We start from the raw sequence: 18,552 nt of genomic DNA on the forward strand, positions 1-18,552 counted from the left end.
ACCTTTGTGTGCTGCTGCTGTTTCTGTGGGGAAGGATGAAGGTGCTGCACCAACACTTGCAAAGTTGTGTCGAAGTTAGCTAGCATACTTTCAAAGAGCACATTGTTTAATGCTACTTTTTGTTTGGAGTCATTTTGAATATCATTTTTGAAAAGCGACAGCGTTTAGTTTGTCTATTGTTTTATGAGTTTTGACTTTTCAAGTTTTTTCGTGTTGTGGTAACAATGGCGCTGAAATACTTTCGGACGCTGACGCCACTTTTGGGGGCTACCTATCGACGTAAAACACCTGGACGGTCGATAATGGCGAGTTTAATGTGCAATATAAAATACTACAGCGCAACAACAGGAGGTGGAAACACGGGAACAGGTATGTGTGGAAACATGCAGTAACTTCATAATGACTGTGGGAGGCAGCAGAGGCTGTGGTGGTGGTGGTGGTGGTATCACAGAAGGACAGGTGCGGGAGGACTGAAGGCCTCCAATACAACATACCAATGACAAAGAGGCCATACAAATCCTTTTCACGGTTTACTTTCACACACTATGTGCGTTTTTCTTCTCAGCCTACAGGTGTAATTAATGCTCTTTAAATGAGGGCTGAGTTCCATTAGGTGACCCAGTGAGACATCTGTCAGCCACAATATACAACATCCAGAGTTAAACCTAAATGGTATGCAGCCACTATTAAACATTTTAGCACCAGGTGTAGTGTTCCTGCTCTGACAAGTTAAAATGTGTGCTGTGAAGGTCCATTGTTCCTTTCCTAACCAATCCTGCTCCTATTATTGCTTTATTTATTAATGTACTTTAATAACTATAATAAGGGCAGAAAAATATTGTTAATTGTCTGATTGACTAAATCAGTCAATCATGTTTTAATGGGCTAATCATTCCAGAGATGGTCTTAATTGTTTTGGCAGTTTAAGCATTAATTCACAGTACAACTGAGAAACAATTACACTACTGAAATGTTGCTCTCTGCATGCTGCTCTGAGTCAGAGGGTTGGTCCTAAAATGTAACTGTTAAATAAAATGGAAAACTAGACTCCCACCAGGTAGCTTAAATGCGGTTCCACTCTCCTGCACACACTGCACTGTGACAAATCGCCTTTTTGCCTCTTTAGACCAGCCTGTGTGATCAAGGTTCATGCATCCAGTGGCTTTGTTTTCCTCGCTCGTCTCTCTCAGGCCTCTGGCTGCTGTTGACAGCTGGATTCCCTGGGATGACCCCAACAATGTCAGGTCAACTGCCAGCTGCGACCTCAAGCCACAATCACCCCAGCACACACACTTCTGAACACACACTGAGGCAGAGCGAGAGCCAAGGCCCTCGCATCACCTCGGCCCACACCATCTCCATCTCTTGCATTGTTTCACCGCTTGCCGCTGTTTCTGTTATCAAGTCTGTCCGCATAAAACCATTCACATTCCATCTCCATCCCTCCCGCTGTGGGCTTTAAACTTAATGCCTCCGAGTTGGCCTCTTTCTAAGTATCGTGGCCCATATTGGTTTTCGGTCTGTGCATCTTTATCATTCTCTGTCATTAGCTGCGGGACAGACTGTGGTCACAGAGCGCAGGGGGTCCGTGGTTACCGTGGTGATAAACCGTCCTGAGGTGCGTAATGCGGTGAACCAGGAGACGGCGAGGCGTCTGCTCCAAGAGCTGGAGGCCTTCGACAGTGACCCAGGCTTGAACGTGGCTGTCCTGCATGGAAAAGGTAAGAGGAGGAATGGATGGATGAAGGTTTGCTGCTTCAGTCAGGTAGATGTTTACAGAATATTAAAGCTTGTTGAGGGTTTTGTCTCTAATTACAGGCCAACTAGTATCAGTCATTTTCTTCTTTTTATGCTCCACAACATTTCATCTTTACAACTGGTCGTGTTTTTGTTTTTGGAATGTCATGAAATTCTGCGAGAGTTACACCTTACATAAATAGATGGGACTCTTGTGAGTCATGACTGTTTGCTTTCTTGTGGACAGTTTGACCAGAAAAATGATGCTGTAAGCGCAACTCCCAAAATGTTGAACTGTTCCTTTTAAAGAGAAAATCAGGGAATTGCAGGCGTTGCTTTGACAAGTTAGACAATTAGAGGCACTTTTACAGAATTGTAATTTTATACGAGCACGCCAGAATGTTCAGACAACTTAAAGGAAGAACTTGAATGAGTGGGGAAACATCCGGTGCAGAAGCTGCTGTTCACCAGGGCTCTCTGATATTAAATGCAAAGGCCTTTACAGTCACCAGATCTGAACCCAGCTGAGCACTTTTGGACCAACATGCTTTCCACCACCGTCTCCATAAGACCAAGTGATTAGATATAACGTTCACCTCCACATCTACTCAGTGACTACTTAGTGTGACCGTCTCTGTTGTATGTCTTGCTTTTGCTTTTCTTTGTCTGCTGCCTCTCATGCAAAATAAATTTGATGTCAATGAGATGACTTTGCTAAATAAAGGCTGCTTACATAAATGAGGAAATATTTTGGATGAATGGTGTTCCATAAAGTTCCACAGAATTGGCATGCAGCCCATCACCCAGCTATATTTTACAACTTCTTGACTTTGAGGTTTAATAACTTGACTCTTATTAAGGCCGTCGTAGTTCATACACAGCTACTACTGGACCAATTCCAAAACTTTTTGTATATCCCAGTCATTTCTAACCAAAACTATGTAAAAATAGGGTCCAGGTTTAAAAATACTTGAGTATTCCTTTCAGTAAAGCAGACTTTTTAGCCCTCTATTATTAATTTTTACAAGCTGAAAAATATGGGCAAACCAGAAAGGGAGAATGTTGTTGGATTTGTTTTACTTTAATATCTTTTCCTCCTTTCTCAGCACCTCTCACCTCTTCTCTGTCCACAGCTCTCTCTCCATCACCTTCTTCCTCTGCCTCTTTCTCCCAGCCTTTTCTCCTCAGAGTCCTTAGGTCTTGCCAACATGCTGAGGTGACTTGTGCGCACACAGAGAAAAAAAACACACACACACACACACACCTGGTGGCCTGCACTGTGTCAGCCGCCCAAAGCCAGAATCATGCCACGGCTCCTGATACCTCTAAAAATAATCATCGCGCACACACTGAATGAACTCCTTCCCTCAGTGGAAATAATGTCTTCAACCTGGATCAACCTGTCTGCCGCATAAAGTGCTCCGTGCCCTCTAGAGAGACAAGTATATACTTTGTTTGGTCCACAGGTTGGAGCCTCTCCAGACGAGGTGCCACTAGTCTCAGCTTTGAAGAGAAAACAGTGTGTGTTAGAGAGTAATTAGCTTGCGTTAAGTGGGTTAGCATTGAGCTGCACAGTTGGTAGTTCCACCTAAAGTGGCTCTTCTGTGATTCCCACAATGTCTGTAATGTGCTTTTAACTGTCAGCAGGCTGTCCTGTATTGGTGCTCCGCTCTCTAACAAGAAGACTGACCTTCAGCAGCGATTAGCAGTCTGTCCGCGGTATGAGATGACAAGCAGGGAGGTTTTGTTTGGATGTAGTGTTTCCAAAAACATAAGGAATCCATTTTGCTCAAATTAGCGCCAACACGGCCACTCTCTCAGCTCTCATTTTTCAGTGTCGACGCGTTTTTTTTTTTAACTTGTAAAATTAAGAGTAATTGCTTTCTGCAGGTTTTGAGTATGCTGACACATATTTGGAGTGTTTGGGATTCAGATTTCTGTGGGCATTTGTGGTCAGGTGCAATCTAGAGGTCACTACAGGCGCATATTCAGCTGAGATGAATCCACTTTTAATGTCCGTAAAGCCTCAAATGTCCCATAAAACCACATTGGACACCCCTAAAAATTGTGTTTTTGCCATTGTCGTCGTCAAGTGACAAACTCAGTGTACGAAAAACTATTTTCTCACTGACCTCAAGAGGGATCCATGTAGCTGTGGTTTTGTTTGTCCAGTATTTGAGAAATCCACTCAAACAGGACACCACTGAAACATTACATTCCCACTGTGACATGTAAAAATGTCTTCAGTGAAAAAGGGCTGTTGTCATGTCTTCCCAAGAACTGCTTAAATGTGCACTTATCTTTAACATTGTTCCCAATATTTCTGGCTCGAATCCTCTTAAATGAAGCAACATTTATTTGTGACTCTCTCCAAAGACAGACTGGTTCCCTGTTTTATATGAATGATTTAAGAGGCCTGACATGCTGTCAATTTACAAGAAAAAGAATGTGAAAATTAGAGGATTAACTGAAACTCTGAACTAATTTTGTGTAGCACACAACATCTCTGCTTTACTCCCTTGCTGATTGTCTGGCCAAACCTCAGATTTATCTTGTGACCCCTTTAGGGCAGAAAATACTGTCGCACCATAAATGTTCTACAGAAGAAATTTGAAAACTGTTTGCAGTGAGTTCATCATAGAGAAAATGTAATTTGGTTGTAATCAGCCTTTTTAAAACTCAAGAACTCACCATGTTCCTGCTAAGTGTCTGTCTAACTGTTCATTGATTAAATTATAAGTGAATAGAATATCTCTCCTCCTGTTTGGCCCCTCAATTCACTAACAAACCATCTAGAAGAGCCTAAATAGTGCTTGAAACTCCCTCCACGAATGCCCAGCGCTTCTTGGCTTCTGCTCTTTTTTTTTTTTTTTCCTACAAGGACAAAGGGGTTTAGGGAGCTCTGTTGCATCGCTGCTCCCATAAACAGCATGACGCACTGTTTTTCTATAATTGCCCTGTGCTGACCCACAGCTGTAATCAAAGCTCCCAGTCGATGGGTGTTGCTGGCACATGTGTTCGTTATAATCATTTTCATTACTGTTACATTAAGGAGAGAGGAGGACTTTATGAGTCCCTGCCTGAGCCTGTGACATAGTGTTTGTAGGCCTCTTGAGTAATGTTGTAATTACCACATGAATCCAACGGAAGGGGCTGTGGTTGGAGTATGTTAGTCTTCCATTAATGAGGATATTGTGTATGTGCATATGTGTGTGTGAGCACATGCATGATCTGTAAGTATGCATTGGATTTGGGCTCTTTAGGGAAGAGAGGCATTTGTGTGCCAGCCAGCCCAAAGCAAGCTGCTATCCAAATTGCAGCCCTCAGACTCCAACTCAACTTGTTGTTTTTTTCATCCTCATCATTTTCCCTTCCTCTCTGACTTTCCAGCTGCCATACTTTGTAATTTTGTGGTCTCCTCCAGGAGGGAATTTCTGCGCTGGTTATGATCTGAAAGAGCTGGCCAATCACACAGCCTCCCTCAAATTGGAGCAAGATGTCACCAAGGGTCCCGGTCCGATGGTGAGCACTGTTTGGGCTGTGTGTGCCAGCGAGGGCTATATCCATATTTCCTTATGATGTTAATGAAGGGCTAAAGGTTTCCAGAAAAATATAAAACCAGAAGATGTGGTCAGTAGTGATTGTGAATATTTTTAAGGGTTTGGGAAGACAGGTAGTGGTGAAGATTTGAGTTTAGCCAATGATGTTGATTCAGGGAAATGCCTCAATAACTACAGTTGTGCATGTGAAAGTCCTCTTCTCTGGCAAACTGCTATCACTGGGTTTGTATGTCTTTGGGATTGAGTGGACCTCCTGTGCCGAAAATTATAGCACTGCATCTCTTACCGAATACACAGTGCTTCATTTGTTCAGCGACAGCCAGAACTTGAATCGTTTGTTTCTCGTTTGTTTGACAGTTTGAGGAAGAAATCAGGAAATAAAATCTGGAACATTTGTAGTAGATAAACCATGGAAATCAGAGAGGCAAAAAAGCATGAAATGGACAGTGAAAATATACATTCATATATACATGCTTCAAATATACGGTACAATGGATATATTGTACAGGAATCAGTGTTGCTGCCTTGTTAACAGCGTGTATTCCTTCTGTGGTGATTCTGTTGTGCTGAAGTCCTACAGCTTTGCATGGAGTGTGTGTTTTTTTGATGTACTAATCTGGTTGTTTCTCTCCAGGGTCCATCCCGTTTGGAGCTGTCAAAGCCGCTGATAGCCGCAGTCAGTGGCTTTGCTGTTGCCGGAGGGCTAGAACTGGCTTTGCTGGCAGATCTGAGAGTGGTGGAGGAGAGCACCGTCATGGGGGTGTTCTGTCGCAGGTTTGGTACGTCTGACGCCTCACGCTGCTGCTGTCTTTACCGCCACCACAGTTACTACTGTACTTCTACTTCCAGTAGAGGTGGTAGCACAGTACTACTCTTTCTTTGTTTGAAAAATCTGCTAATGCCATTACTGCCATTACCATTACTACTGCTTGGAGTTTCTTTAACCTTTATGGTAGTTTCACTGAGACATTGCAGGGGTGGAAGCACTGCTCGTTCACTTTCTTCAGTCAGATCGGAGATTGAATCAGCGACTTTCAGGTCGCAAGCTTCTTTCAGTGAGACTTCAATTATAAACACACTTAATTTTATCACATACAGCTACAGGCTCCTCTTCTACTAGCAGTGCTGCTCTTTTTAGTGCAACCACTGCCTCAGCTTTTATTTTAGTTAGCATTACTCCTCAGAGTGTCTTGAATGCTGTTACTGATTGTATTGATAGTACGACAAGATACCGCTCATGTACGTCTTTTACCCCTGTTACCAGCTGTCATTAGTAGCTGTAGCAATAATAGTAGTGGCAGTGATACCTCATAGCACTTGCTCAGCTGCTACAACTACTTGAAACACTTTAGCAATCACTTACTATTGCTAATTTTGGATTAACTTGACTACTCCCACTAAAACTACTAGCACTTCCTCTGACTAGTATAATCTCAGCTACCTGCCGCTGTCAAAGATTACACTTGATTTATACTGGCAGTAGTCATTCTAATAGGCATACCTTTTCTCGCTTAATCCTGCTACCGTTAAAATAGCTTATACAATCTTATCAGTACAGGCAGTAATAATAGCCACTGGTGCTGCACAATAGCCTTATTTTCAACAGAGCACCTTTATTCTCTGTTTTGCTGCTCCTTCTGTCTGTCCGTTAAAGTGTCCTCGTGTTTTTCTTTGCATCAAAGAGTACATCATCTGTCTCCTAATGCCAGGAAGTCAACCCTGTTTCTATTTTTCAACTTTGCTACTCTGTCCTCTGTTATCACCCCAGCCTCCTCTTGTTTGTGTGCGAGGACGGAGTCGTAGTGCGATAACACCAGTGACTGTGACCTTTTGGCTTCACAGCCAGAGTCTGCTGGGCAGTCTTGATAAGTAGGAGAGGAAGCAACCGACTGCCAGGTTTCCACTGCGGGGCCAAACTGGGCTTACATATTATTTATGTCACACAATTTCCTCATAAACAACATTTTCCTTTTTTGGCGTCTCGTAGCTCACTGGCACGGTTTGCCCGCTGACTCTGCGATAGTTTTTAAAGAACAAGTAGTACTTTGAATGTTCTGCTGTAAACACTTTAAGCTAATCCTGATCCCATCAACTCGTGGTTGACTTTACTATGTATAAGTGGCTCGTGTTGGACCGTTGCAGCATCCCTCATGTAGCTGTCATTGCTGTAGCCATGCTGCTACAGGGTTTAAAATACAGCCATGGTGCTTTATAAATATAACTGTTGTACTATAATTTACTGACAGTACTAGATTTAGAGTGTAAACATGCAGGGCTTATCATCCCAGGCCTGTAATTTAACAGGAGAGCATCCTGGCAGTGCCCTTGTCTCTCTGTCTGTCCCACTGTCTGCCCTCACAGACTGTCTGGTGGCATGACTTCAGAGCCAGGCCACGCTCTGTCTCTGCAGTGTCACTTTTCCTTTTACATTCATAGTTGTAGATGTAAATTCTTATTGAATTAACCGTGGGTTGTTTTTGTTAGCTAAACATGACAAAAACAGTCAGTTGATATTAATTCTGCATGTTGCCTGCTCTTAACATTGAAATTCAGGCAACATCTTTGATGTCTGCGGAAACAAAAAGAGTAGAAGGAAAGCACTGAGATTGAAGGGAAGACATGGGAGATGACACGAATGCCATAATGCACAAGTTTAACACTTGATCATCTCTGGTCACAAACCTACCAACTTCTTTAATTAGGGATGACATGAATCTAAAGTCTGCTCTCAAACCTCTTCCATCAGCTTAAAACTATGTTTGGGAGGCAGAAATGAGCATTACTGTGGTTTTGACACATTAGGTTGCACATTTCCTCCCAGTAATTAATTCTCAGCCTCTTGATTGCCACATATCTTCAAGGCTTGTTTGTCAACACATTGGAATCGTTTCTCCCAGCTTAGCTGAGACCACTGTGGTTTTTCATGTGCATTTAGTAGAGTGATTATTACTTTGGCTGCTTGTTTTCAGCCTTTTTATACCCAAACGCTGTGTAGTTGTATGCAGCACAACCAGCATCTTCACTTTTTCAAGCCTGTAGTTAGTGCAGTTTCAATCCTGGTGTGGGTGAGGGAAAGTTGGCAAGATTTATTGGGATAGTGGTACATTTCTAATAAGACTCTACATGGGAAAAAGACAGGGCAGCATACATTTAAACGTACTTTATTTCCTGAACATTAAACAATTGAAAACCAAACTTCCCTATGCATTTACATCAAACGTTGTGCTGTTCTGTGGGACACACAGTTTATTTAAAGATCCTGTGTTTCTTACCAATTATTTCCTTTTAATGGTTGAATTCTGTTACCATTTTGGGGTCGGGCACAGATGGCAGCAGCCGGAGGGAATCCCTGGTGGCTTTGGAGTCGAAAAACCCCAGAGGCTCGCTGCACTGCTCTGATGTGGGCCAATGGCAACCATAAGGATCTGACAGCTTTCTGGCACGTGATTGGCTGCTGAACCTGTGGCTTCCTGTCTGGGGCCCCTCTGCCCTGCCGAGGAGGAAATGAGAAGGAGGAGATGGTTGCGTCACAGGAGTCTGGCATTGGTGTCTACTGCTCGTTGAATTTTGAGAGACCTGAATGAAAAACCACCGTGCTAGCCTAATTCCCTGATGTTATTTTGGTACTTAAACCCAGAGGAACATCACAAAGCACAAAGAAGCTGGCACTGGAAAAGGAAACTTAAAATAGTTCAGTAATACCTCATATAAGGATTTTTCTCCTAAATGCTGATGCTCAATCAGACAAACGTGGAGGTTGTTCAGGATTGTTAAAATAGTTCTCCTTAATGGTGACCCCATCAAGCACACACACACCAATCAGTCAAGTTGGCGTCTCCTCCGTTTCTCTTCCTCCAAGTTCTAAGTCCTGTCTCATACCTGGATGAGGGACAGGCGAAGAGTGCCAAAGAAGAAGAAGCCACATGTTGAATGGAAGTCAAACCTCCGTCCAAAGCTGACATAACATCGGCCAATTCAAACACCCGCTCAGTGAGTTTGAAACTGTACATATTCCAATGATTACATCATCTCACCTCAAAACCGGCCGTCCTTTTGAAACCTCAGGTTTCTTTTCCATGAAGAGTGACTGGACACAGAAGATGTGTGCAGAGACGTATATCAGTCAATATTTTAAACCGATAAATTGGCACGATATGGGCATCTTTTTGGACAGTGACAAATAGTTTCATATTAATCTTAAGACATATCATGATAGATTTTGTCTTTTAAATTTGGGCCACAACATTTGAAATTGTTCTAATATTTGTGATGTGATGTTGTTCTTTCTTGCGAGGTGCCACATGTCCTCATTTTCATGGTTTGCAGCCTTGGTGGTCCCGTGTAATTGTTCTGCAAACTAAAGAATACTCAGCCCTGGTATTAACTCAGTGGGTTAAATACATGAAATCAAGTTAAATGTGTGGCACTCATCTTTAACTCAGCCCAATGGGAGCTATTTTCCTAGATTCCCAGTGAGTATTTCAAAGTGAGCCTCAGATTGAAGGTCTGCTCTTTTCCCTCTGTCCATTTAGTCTGGAGCTGTCCGGAAATCGTTAATCCACATCAAACTTAATCGCATTACCCTCATGGGAGGCCATTGTAGTGGGTTTTACTTTGATGTGGCAAGGATGCCAGCAGCACCAGCAGCAAACCAGAACACTCCAGTGTGTCATGTTTCACACTCCTTCTCAGGTTATTAGCAGCTGTAGATGGTGGATGCGATGTCCCGTGGAGTGTGGTCTCCTCAAGACTTGGCATCAAGATCAGGTCCAAAAATGATTCGATGGTTTCAAGTAACAAAAATACACACATATGCAAACGACCTGACCTTTGAGACTTTTGTGTTGCAGTTTAAACTATAAATCACAGGTTACTTTTGAAATCATTCATTTGTATGCTTTTGTTACTATTGTTACCATGTGCAGATACAAGAAGCCACTGCTAACATAATCTTGTGTCTTGCATTGTAAGCCTTTAAAACCATAGCTCAGGTTTTTTTTGTTAGTGCGCATTGTAGTGAACTATCCTCTGTGCCCTTCAGAAAACACCTGCTTAAACATCAGTGAAAGCTATAGCACTTGAGAATTTGTATCATTACTAAATGTGAAATCATTTCATTAGAAAGTACTCAAACTTTATTCAAAATTAATTGTGCTTTCTAGACTGTCTTTTTTAGCAAAGGAATCCTAATGGAGGACTCTGAAACCACAATATCCAAAGTTAGCCCTAGTTTTTGATTACTCAAATGAGATTCGGGAAGAGCTCAGTTGTGCTGCTATCACAGGCCGACACATTATATCAAACTGTGTAGCCAGTAGATAAAATACAAGGTTTTCTCCTACACGCCAGCTGTGATGGTCTTATGATGCAGGATGAGATCTAGTTATTAAACAATAGACTCTGCTGACTCATGTTCAACCTTGTTAATAACAAGCCGCAGTCTTGACAATGGGCTTATCTGCTTTAAAAGTAGAGAGAGGGCTCCTCTCCAAATGTTTAGCTCATTATTTAAGACCAACGAAGACAAATCCATGCCTTAGAGGAAGCTGACTGATTATCTTGTATCAGGATCACTGCCAAACATTTTCCTTTATGAAGCCTGGAATAGGAGATCAGAAGCCACCACTCTCCGCCTCAGCCATCGTCTTTCAAGCCAAACATGCCTTTTGAGTTAAAACTACTTCAAGGAGGTGCTCCCAACCTCATAGCTCCCATTCATGTGGGACAAAGCGCAGGTCTCTGTAAATTCCCGCAAACAGGACACATCAGAGACGGGACTATCAGACAGAGAGAGGAGGGGGAGGGCTGGAGGTGCTGGAGACGAGTGCTGTGGATAAGAAGGGAGATCCTTCCGGTTACTGATAGCGATGGTGCCAACAGCAGCACCAAAGACAGACAGACTGGAGGTCAACCTGGCTCTTTATCTATTCTAGTTAGAGTTGGGCCCTCTCTCTTCCTCTGCCTCATTCCACCTTTGTTTATCTTTCTGTGTTACTTTTTCTATCTCTTTTTGTCTTTTGCTGTAATCAAGGCTGATAGTGTTACATGTGGACATGATATTGAGAAACTCTTTGCACTAATGAACTGTCTGTTCCTTTGGGCTAGAGCAGAAGCCAGTTGGTATGTGCAAAAACTGTAGATTAACTCAACATATTTGATCAAAAAATGTTGATCAAATATTGAGTCAGCTGAATGTTAGGTGTTTTTGTGTAATTGAGAGCCTTTGAAAAGTTAGCAAGCGAGCAGAGAAGTCTAAACTGTTAATAATGGTAAAAATACTTTAGCTAGATACAATAATTCTAAATGTTTGAAATGGCTCAAAGTTGTAAATAAATGGTAGTAAAAGTAATGGTTTACTAAAAGTGATGAATGAATTGTTGAACTATCCAGCCTCTCCTACTCTAAATGGTAGAAGTATGAATGGAAACTTGACCAAAATTACCTAAAAACTGTGTTGAATCACAAGTTTGACATACATTTAAATGACCACATTTGGAGCATGGTGGGTCATGTTGATGGGTGCATCTGATGAGGCCGTGAGTTAGACAATTAAGGTTGGAAGTGTGTGTGTGTGTGCTGTAGGAATGCCCTTGTGCTAGCAAGTCTGTGATATTACGTGTAGTGCAAGTCAAAGTACACGCACCTGTGCTATTCTTATAACTGAATTGCAGCGAAAGGAATTCAGGCGTCATTTATGCCACATTTCATCAGCTCAGGCTGCTCAGCCGTGCACTCTGTAATATATATTTCAGTCCAATACATTCCTGCAATGGGGGACGAAATTTAGTGAAATCTAGTATTTGCAGACAGTGTAACACCCTCCTCCCCCACCTAATCACAGTCTCCTGTCTGTCAGAGTGCCATATGTGCTAACTGTCTGAACCCAAACCAGGCCCCTGGATTGGTCACACGTGTATCACCACCGGTATTCCATGTATTCCAATTGAATTTATTTGGAGAAAGAGAGTAGCTTCCAGAGTATGAATAGAATCACAGTATTTCCACATCTCCCTACAGAATAAGAGAGGGGGAGGAAAAAAAAAAAAAAAAAAGCTACCATGATGATTTGGGGTTATGAAAACATGTCCGACACATGTGCTCTCAATAAGGGGTGGTCAAATAGAATCAGCGACTTGGAGGAATTAGGGAGTCGGGATTGTGGCGTGGAACTTGGGATCGCTGAACAGTAGAAAGTATGCCAGTTCCAGCTGGTGCTCCTTAGAAATTAGGACAGATGCCAGAAGCTTACTGTACCTTGCAGTGTACTCTCTCTCCTCTTGTTTCTCTCTCCCTCTCTCTGGGAGATGCAGTAATAATGCAAATGTGCCCAGTGAGACTGAGAGTAAGGAGGAGTGTGAGTTCTCATGTACTGAAGGAAAGAAAACAGACTTAGAGTTTAGGAGTAAAATTGTTTCAAAACTTTGTTCCCCTGACAGCTGTAACCTAGATTAATGCCAGCAGTATATTATGTATTGTTATGTATGCGTTGGCTGTTTTCACACCGCTTTACTGACCTGAACCCACTGCACTGGCACAGTGGCCTACATTTCCTTTAACCTTTTATTGTTAAGTAATTCAAATTTTTGTCTGAAGGTAATTTGAAGAGTTCTGTAGTCTAGATATATTTTTCAGTGGCTCAGGAATCTCCAATGTGACAGAGCGACAGTACAGTAGGAAGCTGTAGATATTCTCTCTGTTAGAGACTACATTTAGGGTTGGCACAAAGTCTTGAAAGTTTGAAAATGCTTCATTTAAGTCATTATGTTTTCAATGTTAGCAATATGCTTGAATACCAATATACTTCTCTAAAAAAATGCAACATTTCAACATAATCTGGTGTTTCATGTACACAATCACTCATTTAAACTAAAAATCTTTTAATAGCCAAAAGGAAACATTGTCATGTTTGTGTGTCTCTTTTCGTCTCACACCAGATCACAAGACCCGTTCAAAACATACAATTAAAGATAACATGAACAGCTGGTAAAATAAACAGTAATAACATACATTGATTGATGTGGGTCTGAAGGAATTCTGAAAACTTTTTCTTTTTTCCGCAACTGCGTTCATACTAACAATTTAGATGTAATGACAAAGGCTTTGACAGTCTAGAATTTTTTGGTTTAGGTACCTAAAAAGTGCTTGAATTTCACTCTTAACAAGCTGTTCCAACACTGTACTTTTCAGTGAGAAGATGGGCCTCTCAACTAGTAATTGTTTTCATTATCAATCAGTCTGTTAATATTCTTCAATTTATTAGTTAAACAAGTTGTCAGGAAATTGAGAATATCCTCGAACCCAAGATGACGTCTTTCAATCACAGACATAAACAATTTACAGTAATGTAAAACAGAAAAAAGCAGCCAGTTTTCACGTTCGGGAAGTTCAAAAAAGAGAATATTTGGCATTTTTTCTTGATAAAAGAGACATTGACTCACTAACTGAGTAGCAGAAAAAAAAGCTAATCTTTTGAGGCCCAGCGTGAGAAGACTTCTAGTATAAAGGAGTGTAAATGCTTTGAATGGCCTGCGGTACACATCAGACACGTTGTCACTGTCACATAAGTTGATGCGGAGACTCATTTTATATTGAACATTTTCTCCTCTTTCAGGAGTTCCCCTGATTGACGGTGGAACAGTGCGGCTCCCGCGTCTCATTGGTCTGTCACGAGCCCTCGACCTGATTCTGACCGGACGGCCAATCGGAGCACAGGAGGCTCTTTCCTACGGGCTCGCCAACAGAGTTGTTCCTGATGGCCAAGGTATTGGACTTAGTGTGTGCAAATCAGTGCTGTGTCATGGATCGGCCTGGGTGTCGCCTCGCAACACATTATGAGTACTGACCAAAAAGTGTCCATAACATCGAGTATTGACAGTTTATATTGAATGCTTGGTCAGATTCTTTCTCTCATTTGGACCGTATTTTAGTTATTATTAGGCAAAGTCCTGTACTTAACCCATTTACTGTAATTTCATGACCAGAGGGCATGTTTAAAAACACTAGTTATGTTGTAATGTCATTAGAAAATTGCATGATTAACTGTCTAAAACAAAAGTGTCATTGCGGTGCTTTTGTGGATTAGTCCTGGAGTAGCCAAACATGGTCAGATTCTGAGGTAAAGCCAAAAGAAATTCAGGAAACTGGACATTCAGCCCAGTGCAGCATGCAAAGAAGTTAATGGTGTGTTTACTGTGTATCGTAGTTAATATTATAGGTCATTTGATGGCAAATGGTAGAGATGTGAAGACCAGATACGGAGGAGACTAGAAGTCCTACTCCCCCCATCTGTGGGGGGAGTAGAGGAACAAGCCTGTGACCCATTTTCATTCAGGGAACATAGTTTTTAAGAAACTGTCTTGTAGGTAAGATCAGACAAAATCATATATAAACTTAATTTGTTCCAGTGAATCTGTTTTCTTTATTTGGCTCAGATGCTGTGCTACAGCCATAACTCAACATTAGCACAGTCCTCTCTTCACTCAGTCAAGCAACAGTCTGAGGATTAAGTTATGCACGCATTTCAACATGGCATTTCCTGTATTATATTAATGCATGAACACTCCGGTATCCTTAAATCCCAAAAAAAGCCTTTCCATGTGCGAATCTGGGTTTCCTCTGCCCTCTCCTTAGACGTTAGGAGAAGATTAGCTTAATTCTTTTAGGAAGCTCTTCTTCCCACAGTCAAGCCTCGGCCTAATTGGCCTCTCTGAGGGATGATCACTTAGTGAGGGTTTAACATCAGAGGGAAGCGAAGAAGTAGCAGCTCACCAACACATACACGCATGCAGGGCATCAAAGTGTGGCATCATGAGGCGTAGTTTTTTCCATAGCACTGATCTGGATGTGGTCCAGTGCTTTCATGTGGGTGAGGAGGCACAGTGGAGACAGAGGAAGGCCTGGTGTTTCTGGTTTTTGTACAAAGAGAAAGAGAAAGGATTATTAATATATTAACCTCCATGCATTTCCTATGTTATAAATGGCCACTTTTCCTAGTGTATGCATAATATCCAGCTTTACAGGCAGCCCTGCAGTTAGCAGAGCAGATCAGTGCCTTCCCTCAGCGGTGTCTGCAGGCCGACCGCTCCTCAGCCATTTACAGCAGCTACGACGCTGCCTCCTTCACACAGGTACACCTGATGTTTTACTCTATCATACCATATCTATGATACCAACATGTCAGCTTGATAGAACAACCATACAATTGACTAATAGGGTAATTCTTTGACTGATGTACTGCCATAAGTCCTTGTCATAATGCAGTTTAATGTAATTTACTTAATCTGGCTTTCTCTGTCTAGGCCATGCAGAATGAGATCGACCACGGAGTTCCTGTCATCCCATCAGAAGCTGTTGCCGGGGCAACCAGGTTCACATCTGGAGCAGGAAGAGGAGGAAAATTCTCATAGGATTTAAGTTTGCAGAGGCCTTATGAATAGTGCTTTTTCAGGTGATCTAACACATCCTGTTGCATCCCATTACATGACCTCCAACACGGGGTGCAACTGTGGGCAATAAGCCTAGTTTTTGGATAAATATCTTATAAAAACATCTAAAGTCACTATTTGCAATTCCTCAGGGCCATTTTCTTTCTAATCATCAGTCCACATGCTCCAACTGTGATGTAGCAGTGTGAACACAGCTGTTTTAAAATGAGGGCCTTTTGGACTCTGATGTTTGAGAGGGAATGTAGCTCCACATCAGGTTCAGACTGGGGCTTCAACCTTTCTCAATGCAAAACATGCACAGCTATCTGTCCTCACTCACACTGATAAAACCCAACTGTTAGGGTTAGGGTTACGCTATTACTGCTATTACGATTTCTTTAATTGTGCACTTGAAATATAAATGCCGTATAAAGAGATGGTCTTGCACCTTTTATGTTTTTTCAAAGCAAATCATCACTGAGTTGTCTTTACATGCTGGGCGACACAGAGCTATAGGAAGGCTGTGACCACAAAACTAATCCCACACAAAGGAACAAAAAGGCATCAAAAGCACAAAACCTGCAGCAGCTCACCATTGTCCCATTGACTTAGAGCGAAGAACACTTAATTACTGGGATAAGGCGTGTGTTTCGCGTACATGTGTGCATGGGCGTGTGACCCAGTAACTATTGCAATATACTGTAATTATTGCAGAAGATTCAGCACTTCTTGTCAGATCTGTGCCAGGTGTAAGCATTCCTATGGTTTTGGAGCACACTTCCCCTTAATTTTGCGTGTTGGAGAGGTGTGTGTGTGTGTGTGTGTGTGTGTGTGTGTGTGTGTGTGTGTGTGTGTGTGTGTGTGTGTGTGTGTGTGTGTGTGTGTGTGTGTGTGTGTGTGTGTGTGTGTGTGTGTGTGTGTGTGTGTGTGTGTGTGTGTGTGTGTGTGTGTGTGTGTGTGTTTGAGAGTGCATAACACACACAAGAGTGTGCAAGTTTGTTTCATGACCCCTTTCGTGCTTTTTAATAAAAACGTGTTGGGGAAAGACTGAAGACGAACTCAAATCAAGGCGTGCGTGCGTGCGTGTGTGATAGAGTGAAAGAAATGGATACAGACAAAGACCTCATTAGGTCTAGGAGGTGTCCTGTCTAGACAGTGTGATGACAGGACACAGAACCTCTGTTTAATGTTTCCTCCTCCTCCTCCCTCTGCTTCCAATTCACCCAGCATACACACACATCACCTGCTCTGCCTCCAGGGATACATACACACATGCACAAACCATTGCTTAATGTCAAGTAAAATGTTAAGGACATATAGAAGTATTTAAGTGGTCTTTTTCAACCATTATCAGCCTACAGTGTGCTGCTTGTTTATCACAGGGTTGTTGTGGTAGCGCTGGAATGCACCATAGAAGAAGAAGCCGTGAATATTTTTGTGCTGGCATGTGTTTGTTTGATATGACGCATATCCAAGGTTGATGGCACATGAAGGGTTTAAAAAATGAATTCCCTGCCTTTTGTTACCATGAGAAGGTAAAAATCACCCATTTCCTTTCTTTGTTTTATCAGCAAAAGTAGCATTTCCCCGTCTCTGTGTTCAGTGCTAGGGCTAAAAACATTCATCCACTGGATCATTGCCAGGGAAAGAAGTATTTTTGTTGGTTACATTCTGTTTAACCATCAAATCTATATAATACATCAGGAGTGAGCTTTCTTTAAAGTAAATGGAAATTTTGAGTCCAAGAAAAACAAAAGAAAAGTTGATAAATCACATCCTTGGGATCACTGGCTCTCGGTCAGCCCAGTACGGTGACTTCAGTCATGGTTCTTATTTTAGAGTTTGATCAATTAGTTTCCTTTCTAAAACACACAGGTACACACATTTCATCCCAAACAAGTTTCAAGCCATTGCACAATGTGCTCACAGTGCACTGACTGGATTTCTGCTTGGTAACATGGAAAAACACCTGCGTGACCCTTTAACATGCTTTAAAGGGACTTGTAGAACGTAAAAATGACATTTTATTTTAGTTGTATGACAGTGAGGTGTTATTTAGTCTGAAAATTGCACAGCGATATGTGTGTGTGTGAGTGAGTGTGTGTTTGGTGGTATGTGTTGCTTTGATGCTGGTTCTCACTCTTCACGTGCAGATAAGATAGGCTCTGGCAGCAGCAGCAGCAGTAGCAGAGAGATATGGACACCTTTGGGCCTTATCACCAGGACCATCACAGTCTGAGGGGACCAGAAGACATAACACAGGTTAGGGTGAAAGGAATGATGGGAGGAGGGAGATTCGAGGGGTGGGGGGTGGTGCGATTTTTTCTGGGATCTCTGCTCTGTTATCCCTACAGCAGATATAATATTAAGATATCTTTATGGCAACTGGTGCAATTTGTTCACGTTTAACAAAAGCTGTCACTTCAAGGCGCAGCTGCTTTAAATTTTTAATGTTATACAGTTAATTAGAATACTGGAGACCGATGATTCCCACAGTGTTGAAAGCAGCTCAGCTCTCATCTCCTCTGCAGGTGCTGTGCGTCGTTGCTTGCTGTTTCCCTCTCCATCGTCAGGGGTCGTGCCTCAACTGGGCAACATTTCCTCTGCTGGAGCGGACTGGACACACGCCGCGATTCTGGACGCGTGAAGGTGTGATCCGTGCTTCACTGTAGCAGGTTTGACTACTTCATTAAAATTCCGACTTTGTAAACTAATTCAGAATAAGCGCAACTAATCAAACCTTATTAAATGAGACGTGTAACCCTAAATGTTGGGAACATACATTTAGGGTGCAGACAACTTAAGCGCAGCTGGCCGATCTGTTGCCGAAG

The 18,552-nt window shown here is 42.2% G+C and overlaps 1 protein-coding gene across 2 annotated transcripts; it reads left to right on the forward strand.

Annotated features, from left to right (window-relative positions):
• Positions 1–73: 73 nt before the first annotated feature.
• Positions 74–18,265, forward strand: LOC139221291 (enoyl-CoA hydratase EchA19). Of its 2 annotated transcripts, XR_011585877.1 has the most exons (9): positions 74–369; positions 1,551–1,721; positions 5,162–5,259; positions 5,932–6,076; positions 13,909–14,058; positions 15,309–15,424; positions 15,596–15,744; positions 17,875–17,983; positions 18,253–18,265. XR_011585877.1 is itself a non-coding variant. In XM_070853229.1 (7 exons), exons 1-7 carry the CDS (start codon positions 225–227, stop codon positions 15,701–15,703), a joined length of 933 nt encoding a protein of 310 aa, XP_070709330.1. In that variant the 5' UTR covers positions 74–224; the 3' UTR covers positions 15,704–16,158. The 2 variants fall into 2 exon arrangements, 1 of the variants encoding a protein (XP_070709330.1); XM_070853229.1 differs by lacking the exons at positions 17,875–17,983; positions 18,253–18,265 and having other exon boundaries at positions 15,596–16,158.
• Positions 18,266–18,552: the final 287 nt, after the last annotated feature.

The sequence above is a fragment of the Pempheris klunzingeri genome, chromosome 21 (genome assembly GCF_042242105.1).
Source record: "Pempheris klunzingeri isolate RE-2024b chromosome 21, fPemKlu1.hap1, whole genome shotgun sequence".
NCBI lineage: Eukaryota > Metazoa > Chordata > Actinopteri > Acropomatiformes > Pempheridae > Pempheris > Pempheris klunzingeri.

What these genes read in the sequence shown, in the direction of transcription:
- LOC139221291 (XM_070853229.1), top strand. Translation starts at nt 225, where the DNA reads ATGGCGCTGAAATACTTTCGGACGCTGACGCCACTTTTGGGGGCTACC. An exon ending in GGTGTTCTGTCGCAGGTTTG is followed by an intron (nt 6,077 to 13,908) that starts GTACGTCTGACG and finishes CTCCTCTTTCAG; the next exon opens with GAGTTCCCCTGATTGACGGT. An exon ending in ACGCTGCCTCCTTCACACAG is followed by an intron (nt 15,425 to 15,595) that starts GTACACCTGATG and finishes TTCTCTGTCTAG; the next exon opens with GCCATGCAGAATGAGATCGA.